The sequence below is a fragment of the Nicotiana attenuata genome, chromosome 2 (assembly GCF_001879085.1).
Source record: "Nicotiana attenuata strain UT chromosome 2, NIATTr2, whole genome shotgun sequence".
NCBI classification, from domain to species: domain Eukaryota; kingdom Viridiplantae; phylum Streptophyta; class Magnoliopsida; order Solanales; family Solanaceae; genus Nicotiana; species Nicotiana attenuata.
In genome coordinates, this window is record NC_031990.1 from 66,225,939 (window position 1) to 66,234,937 (window position 8,999).

Here is an 8,999-nt window from a genome sequence, read left to right on the forward strand (position 1 = left end):
TTTGAGGCTATTAGGCTATGAATCTATTTCTGATATTCAAATATTTCAGGAGTTACCATTGGAGACAAGCGAGATTGGTTCGAATATTACCATGTGTAAAAGCACCAGAAACAGAGAAGTTGAAGCACTGGTTGTTATTATTTCTCTCTGCATTCATACAACTTATTTGGATGCAAATATATACAAGAAGGCTATACAATTTGATAAGGATTGAGAGATACAATTACACTAGGATACAAGTTAAGAATAGCTAAAACATATCCCTTATCCGACTGGGAAGGACACGGTCTAATACTCCCTTTGCAAACTGAAGGACGCGAAGACACGTTCATTTTGGAACGTAGAAACTCAAAGCGTGCAGCTGAAAGTGGCTTTTCCAATACATCGGCCAATTGATCGTTAGACAACAAGAATTGTACCAGGAGATCCTTCTTAGCGACCTAACCCGAACAAAATGAAAATATATCTCGACATGCTTTGTGCGAGCATGAGAGACTGATTAATGGAGAGGTAGGCCGCACCAATGTTATCACAACAAGATAGGAGCTTTGGGGAGGTGCACCCCAAGCTCACTGAGGATAGACCGAATCCAAGTTAGCTCGGCTACAACATCAGCGAGTGTCTTGTATTCTGACTTAGTGGAGGATCGAGCCACAGTACGTTGTTTCTTTGAAGACCATGAGACGAGAGTATTACCAAGGAAGCTGGCATACCCTCCAGCCGACTTATGATCATCTAGGGACCCTGCCCAATCCGTGTCAGTAAAAGCCTGAAGAAACAATGTGGAAAGCGCGGAATGTGAAAATAGAAATGTTCAGTGTTCTTTAAATAGCGGAGAATGCACTTATTGCAGCCCATTGATTGACTGTGGGATTATGCATAAATTGGCAAGCAAGCTTTGTTGAAGACAAAGGCAATGTCAGGACGAGTGAGAGTGACATATTGTAAGGCTCCTTTCGATACAAAGTGGCATCATGGAATAGGGGACTGTCACCAACGTGGAGCTTCGAATTCACTACCATAGGTGTGGAAAGTGGTTTATAGCAATGCATATTAGCATTTTTGAGAAGAGAAGTAATGTACTGCTCCTGAGAGAGGGTAATACCGGAAGATCCATGAGAGGCTTGAATTCCAAGGAAAAAACTCAAGGGACTAAGGTCAGGAATTGAAAATTCTGCACCAAGTTTCGAGATCATGCTTTCCAAGAAGGATGAGTTGTTTCCAGTGACAATAATATCATCTACATAGAGCAAGATATAAGGCACTACACCATGAGCTCGATAAATAAACAAGGATGTATCTGATTTTGAAGTAGTGAACCCAGCAGTGAGAAGGAACTTAAGAAGGCGCATGTACCATGCATGAGGTGCATGTTTGAGATTGTAGAGGGATTTCTTAAGTTTACAGACATGATTCGGATACTGAGGATGTATGAAGCCGGAAGGTTGTGACATAAAGATTTGCTCTTGCAGCTCACCATGGAGAAAGGCATTTTGCATATCTGATTGACACAAAACCCAATTGTGAGATGCTGCCAAGGTATTGCGAATGGTAGTCGGCTTAACAACGGGGCTAAACATTTTGTAGTAGTCATGTCCCTCAAGTTGGTGACTAAGCGAGCCTTATAGCGCTCTATCGCACTAGAAGAATTTCTTTCGATGCGAAATACCCATTTGCACCTAAGATTATTCAATGAGGGACCATAAGGAACCAATGACCAAGTGTCGTTCCGTAGTAATGCATCCATTTCAGATGCCATAGCATCCCACCATTCTTTATGTTTAGAAGCTTCACTGAAACTAGATGGCTCATATGCGGGAGGGAGTAATGAATCTGAGGTAGTGGCCAAATTAGAGGACGGGGGCATGTGCCTAAGTAACCATATGATGTGAGCATTGAGGAGGGACTTTGAGCCTATGGATACGGGTTGGAGGAGGCAATGAATCCGGGGAAGGATCTGGGAACATATCATAGCTACTTAAGTCGACAACAAGAGGTAAGCGGGGGGATAAGGTGTTGGGAACACCTTGGAGGGAAGTTGGTTGTGGAGTGGGAGAATGTGAAGAAGATGTCGGACTAGATATGGGGATGGACTGGGAGTGTGATCGGGATTTAAGGAGGGGGAAGAAGAGTCTCCTGAATTAATAGTAGGATAAACTAGTCAAGGTGGAGGTGATTGAGCGGAATTAGGAAATACCAGAGAAAGAACTCCAATGGGAGAGGATTGGTGAACAACTCTTGATGGAGACAACTGGAAGGGAAGCCCAAGGTGCAGTAGACGAGGACTGATTGGGTGCAGGGCCAAGGATCGATGGTTTGGCGAATGAAATATATGTTCATCAAAGCGAACATGTCGGGCAACATAGACTCGTCTGGTGGATTGATCTAAACAGCGATACCCAAGGTGAGTTGGCTTGTATCCAATAAACTCACAAGGTTTGCTTCGAAAATCAAACTTGTGTTTATTATAAGGTCGGAGAGAGGGAAAACATAAGCAACCGAAGAACTTAAGAAAAGAATAGTTAGGTATGGAATTATGGACTAGTTCATACGGAGAGAGACAACAAGTTGTAACTGAGGGAAGGCGATTAATGAGAAAAACAACGGACTCAAGTGCGTATTGCCAATAGCAAAAGGGAATTGAACTGCGGCCAAGAAGGTTAAGACTAGTTTCAACTACATGGCGATGTTTTTGTTCAACTTTTCCTTGTTTCTCATGAGTATGAGGGAAAGAGACTCGATGAGCAATTCCATGTTGACCAAGCACAGGTGATAAGGATCGAAATTCCCGGCCCCAATCGGATTTGATTGCTATTAAATTGTCTTTCAACAAGGGTACGAAATTGATTAAATATTGGCAACACATCAGATTTGAAGAAAGAGGATACCCCCAAGAATAGCTCGGTGTAATAATCAACAAATATTAGAAAATATCCGTGTCCTTGAGATGAAAGAGTGGGTGCCGGACCCCAGACATGGACATATAATAATAACTATAAAATGGAAGAACTCTTATTGATGCTCAAAGGTAAAGACAATTTGTGCGAGTTGACAAGCACTACAAATAGAATAAAAACTAGAACTAGTACAAGGCAATTTTTGTGTCCTAATAACTTAAAGAATTCCTTCATGAGGATGTCCTAGTCAAAGGTGCCAGCAAGATGGAGATGCTTTGATAGAGTAAAGAGCCGAGGGTAAATTAGACTTGGAAGTAGAAGAGTCCCTATCACTCTTTCCTGAAAGAAGTGATGTCTTGGAAGCCCGATCCTTCACAACAAAATGGTAGGGATGAAATTCGAAGAAAACATTATTATCACGAGCAAAACGTTGGACAAAGAGTAAACGTTTAGTGATAGCAGGAACGTGAAGAATATTATTTAGACGAAAGAGTCAAAAAGGGGATGGAAGAATGGCATTACCAACATGAACTTGATCTGGTCCTTTATAATGCTCAATCTGGTGAGATCAGGAGTGATGTGGTGCGTCAGGGAACCACTGCTGAGAAGGTGTGTTTGGAGTCGAATGCGATGCTGGATTAGTCGCTTGGCTGTAACGTTGAAAGCAATTTGGGGCAGTGTGGTTATTGCTATTGCAAATTTGTCACTTTTGTCACTGGTTGGTGGATTGCCAAGGTTAACTATAGGTGGAATAATTTGTGGAATTAAAGCGACCACCTCTTCCACCACGACCGCAATTGGACCTTCCAAAACCTCTGTTAGTATACGATCAGGTTGTGCATTCTTGTGGGCAAAGTTTGCTAGAGGATGTTGGACTGAATCTGGTTGCGGCGGAGTAAAAACTAAGAGATTGAAAAGTGACGAGCCATTGATGAACTCATGATTCAGAAGAAGACTATGCAATTCTCAAAAGTAACTGGTTGAGGTCGTGCCGATAACAATATCTTTAAATTCTGAATGCAATCCTTTAAATATGTAGATGTTTTTGGTTTGCGAGACATAAAGGGCGCCTAGCAGCGGTCAACTCATCCGAAATTAGTTTTGCCTTTGTGTAGATATATATTGTGTGACAGTTAGATCATCTTGCTTCAGGTTTTGAAGCTGCATATGAAGGCTCAAAATCCGAGTGTTGGAGAGAAAAGAAAGCGCAGCCTCAAACTGCTTTCCAAGTGTTTATTCCAATGGCAATGGGAAGTGTCTCTTCCGATAGGAGGATATGAGTCTCTAGATTAATTGATCTTACTGGATCCATACTGCATAATCAGGATTAATAGTTGTTGTTTGGGATCCATCACCTGTGGCGTTGGCAACTAAGACATGGGATGGTGGGCAAGGGTGACTACCATCGATAAATCCATGAAGATTCTGGCTATGGAGAAACGACAACAATTGTGTGCGCCAAAAAAGATAATTTGTGGCAGTCAATTTTATGGAGATAAAGTGGTGAGCATGGTTAAGTGAAGTCGGAGAAGAGAAAAGAGAGGTGGACTGGGTAGTGGCGGAAGAAGAGATCGCCATGGCTCTAATTCCATGTAAAAGCACCAGAAACAGAGAAGTTGAAGCATTGGTTTGTTATTATTTCTCTCTACATCCATACAGCTTCTTTGAATGCAAATATATGCAAGAAGGCTATTCAATTTGATAAGGATTCAGAGATACAGTTACGCTAGAATACAAGTTAAGAATAGCTAAAACCTATCCCTTATCCAACTGGGAAGGACACGGTCTAATACTATGGAACTACACATGCCAGTGTAGGGAAGCATTCCAAGGCTAAGCCGAAGTTTGTGGGATAAAGTCCCCCATTGAGAGGGCAAATGATCATTACTTAAAGTAATGAGATTAAGTCGACTCGTACGACACTACAGAAAGCTACCTAGACAAGTAGGGTCAAATACTTGTTGCTAGGTTGATCACCTAGTAGCTGCTTATTATGTCGGTGTCGGTATAGTACTCCCGGTGAAAGATAATAATTTTCTTATGTTTAGGCCTAAGGAGCCGAAACAGACTTCAGTGACTTAATACAATTGAAATGGGTTTATATGATTTTTATTAAAATCTTGAATTGATATAAATGTTCTAAAAACTTATATCATGGTTTACATTTCATTTGTCATTTCATTTTAAATGATAAAGAGCATGATTTATATAACTGTTTATCACTTTATATCAAATATTGGTTGCATAGTTTTTTTGTAAAATCTTATCTCAGAAACATGAGTTAGAGAGAGTCTATGGCACTTATTGAGTATCGTGGTGGTGTACTCAGCCCTCAGGACCCCTCTCTAGGGCCTCACTTACTTTACATATTTCAGGATGAGGTGTGATACATGGTATACGAACAGGACTAGGATGACTCTGTTTCTGATGTATATGGTGAGACATCACTCCTATTTCGTGGTAGCTATCAGGTTGTTTTCTTATTTTATATTAGTCGGCCATTAGTGCAAGTGTTCAGTTCTATTCTTTGGTATAGAGGCTCCATAGATAGTTGTGAAGAATTGTAGCGATGGGATTGTACACAACATACATGGAAAGATATTTATTTTACTTAGTCTCATTGTTATGATTAGAGAGCTTTCATGTATTGTTGAATTGGAACATATTCCATCATTTAACTTAAAAATATATAATTTTCAAAGAGCTTTCGCAGTTAAATTAATTTTGCATGCATATAGTTTGGGTGCATCATATGGGTTGGTTCGCTCCGGTCAGATAGTGTGCCGGGTGTCGGTCATGTAGATTTGGATCGTGAAGTCCAAAACATTTATGTTTTTAACTATATTGAATATCATGAAGACTTAAAGGAAGCTTGGGGTGGACAACAAGGATCATGTATGAAGACAATATGGTCAAAACTTAAGAAGGTGAAGAATGCACTAAAAACCTTGGCATAATGCAGAGTTCCAAGGTATAGAGGCAGGAGTTAATAATATTAGATAATAGTTAAAGAAGTCAAGGCAAATGCAAGGGATAGTAATGCACCTTACAACACTTTTGAAGAAGAACAACAGAAAAAATGGGGCTCAATTGAGGAATGTATATATCACCAGAAGTCTAGGGTTCGATGGTTAAAACTTGGGGACTCCAATTCTGCCTACTTCTATGCCTACATGAAGAATAGAGTTAGTTAGAACAAAATCTGAAAACTAAAACTGGTTAACTCAAAAGGAGATATTATTCAAACTGAAAAGGGCATTGAACATGAAGTTACAAAAAGCTGTTGGGATCTTCTGCTTGTAGTCTACCAGCATTCCAAATTGGGGTGATGAAGGAAGGTAGCATTCTAGATAGAAAACAACAATTGCGGCTTATTGAACCTGTAACTGCTGGAGAAGTTTACAATGCATTACGTAGAACTGATGATAGGTAAGCTCCATGTTGTGATGGTTTAAAATCCTTAATTTTTAAAAGGATATGATAAATTATAGGAAAGAAAATCACAGATGCAGTTATCAGTTACTTTGCCACACGAGAGAGTCTCACTTTGATCCTAAAGGTTAAACACCCTCAAATTTAAGAGAATTCAGGACCTATTTCCTGTTGTACAGTGCTAAGATTATGTCTATGATCTTAACAAATAGACTGCATTGGGTTATGGATTCTTTGGTCGATAACAGTCAATCATCTTTTGTTCCTGGGACAGTTATCACTGATAACATTATACTAAGTTATGAGCTAGTGAAAGGTTATGGTAGAAAAGGGGTATCACCTAGATGTATGATCAAACTAGATATGCAAAAGGCCTACGAATCTGTGGAATGACCTTTCTTAGAACAAACGCTCACAATCCTGAATTTTTCTACTATGTTTCTCAACTATATTATAAAATATGATTGCACAGTTTCATACTCTATCTTGATTACTGGTAACCTAGTAAAATATTATCGCCCTACCTGTTTATTTTAGTCATGGAGTACCTATCAAGGATGCTGAAAACCCTACAAACCAAACTTGATATCAACTATCACCCTAAATGTGATAAGTTGACCATAGTGCAGTTGGGTTTTGCAGATGACTTCCTGTTGTTCTACAAAGGAAATACTATATCAGATGACGTATGATTGTTTCAAAAGGTTTTCAATGGCCACAATTTTGACGCCAAATATATAGAAATTTTTTATTTATTTTGGTGGTGTGAGCCAAATTGTGCAACATAAGATCCTAGACTCACTGGATTCTCTAGAGGAGAACTCCCCTTTAAGTATTTAGGGGTGACCTTGAGTGCTAAGATGATCTCTATCATGCAATGTCAAGTATTAATTGAGAGAATGCTGGGAAGAATTAACTATTGGACTTCCAAATACTTGTCTTATGCAGGAAAACTACAACTCATTAAAATTGTACTAGCGAAAAAGATCATCAAGAAGATTGAGACTACATGTAGAACTTACCTATGGAGAGGTGGTGTGGACAACTCAAGAAATGCCTTACTATCTTGGGAAAAAGTGTGTTATCCAAGGACTGCAGGGGGGTTTCAATGTGCTTGACTTGCATACCGGGAACGATGATGATAGTCATATGCAAGATCCTATGTAAGAAGGAAGAAAGATTGTGGGTACAATGGCTCCATGTATACTATGGGAAGGTGCAACCAATATGGGATTCTTCTCCAAAATAAGCATCATGGGTGGTTCAGAAAATCTTCATGGCTAAAACCTACATGCGAGGTAGTTTTCAGAAAGTAACTTGGAAGAGACTGATCCACAATAACATTGCATCTCCCAAATGGATCTTTATAATGAACTTGGATATACATAAGAGATTACTCTACTCACTAAGGATAGATGTGCTGCGTGGGGGCTTACTCAACATCTCAATCGTTCTCTGTGTAGGGATGCTACTGAGTCAGTATATATATATCACTTGTTCTTTGGATGTGCTATATTGGCATTGTCCTGATGACATGGCAAGTTAAACCAAGACGATCGATCACTACATTAAAAGGATGAAATGCTATGGACGGAGACACATGAATGGGAGAACAGCCGATGCAGAAATCTATAAAATGACATTCACTGCTTGCATATACCACTTATGGCAAGAGAGGAACATGAGGATTTTTCAGGAAGAGAGTCGACCAACTGAAGTTCTTGTTAGATTGATCATGCAGGAAGTAGTATGTAAATGTACTTTTGAGGCCTAAGCTAGCAAGAAAACTAGAGGAATTTAGGGTGTGTGTGGGGTACGAAGGAAAATATTTTTCAATTTTTTCATGTTTGATTGGATTAAATATTTTGAAAAATATTTTCCTCATGAACTCATTTTCCTCCAATTGGAGCCAAATGTTTTTCCTACCAATAATGGGGAAAATATTTTTCGAAACTCTTTTTCAACCTTCCCCACTCTATTCCCATCCCCACCAACCCACCCCGCCCCCACCCCAACCCACCCTACCCCACCCCGCCCTCGTCCTCACCCTAAATAAAAATATTATTAGTTGTACTTTCTATTCATGTTAAGATACAAAAAAGTACTTTCTTTTCATGATGTAGAAAAAATATTTTTTTCATTTCAAGAAATAAGTATTTTCTTTTCATCATATAAAAATGTATTTTTTTATTTTAATCAAAAAGTACTTTCTTTTCATGATGTAGAAAAGGTATTTTCTTTCATTTCAACAAAATGAGTATTTTCTTTTCATGATGTAGAAAAGTATTTTCTTTCATTTCAACAAAAAAGTACTTTTTTTTCATGACGTAGAAAAAGTATTTTTCTTTCATTTCAACAAAATGAGTATTTTCTTTCATTTCAACAAAAAAAGTACCTTTTTTCATGACGTAGAAAAAGTATTTTTCTTTCATTTCAACAAAATGAGTATTTTCTTTTCATGATGTAGAAAAAGTATTTTCTTTTTCAACAAAAAAAAGAAGAGTATTTTTTTTATAGTTATGGAGCATAAATTTCAACGTTGTTTTGCGTAAAAAAGTAAAGCATCACATTAGTTCCTTTGGGTTTATGTGAAATTTTTAAAAAAGTAATTAAATTGTTGAAGAAAATAAAGTCCTCAAAACGTGGGATATATTTTATTTTATTTTTTTT

The 8,999-nt window shown here is 38.5% G+C and overlaps 1 protein-coding gene across 1 annotated transcript; it reads right to left on the reverse strand.

The window, feature by feature from the left end:
- On the reverse strand, nucleotides 530-1,580 carry LOC109220541 (uncharacterized mitochondrial protein AtMg00810-like). Its single transcript, XM_019385007.1, has 2 exons — nucleotides 867-1,580; nucleotides 530-769 (listed from the first exon to the last, which is right to left on the reverse strand). Exons 1-2 carry the CDS (start codon nucleotides 1,578-1,580, stop codon nucleotides 530-532), a joined length of 954 nt encoding a protein of 317 aa, XP_019240552.1.

Coding starts and splice junctions, on each gene's coding strand:
- LOC109220541 (XM_019385007.1), bottom strand. CDS start 1,580: ATGTTTAGCCCCGTTGTTAAGCCGACTACCATTCGCAATACCTTGGCA. Junction 770..866: donor AATTTATGCATAATCCCACA/GTCAATCAATGG, acceptor TTGTTTCTTCAG/GCTTTTACTGACACGGATTG.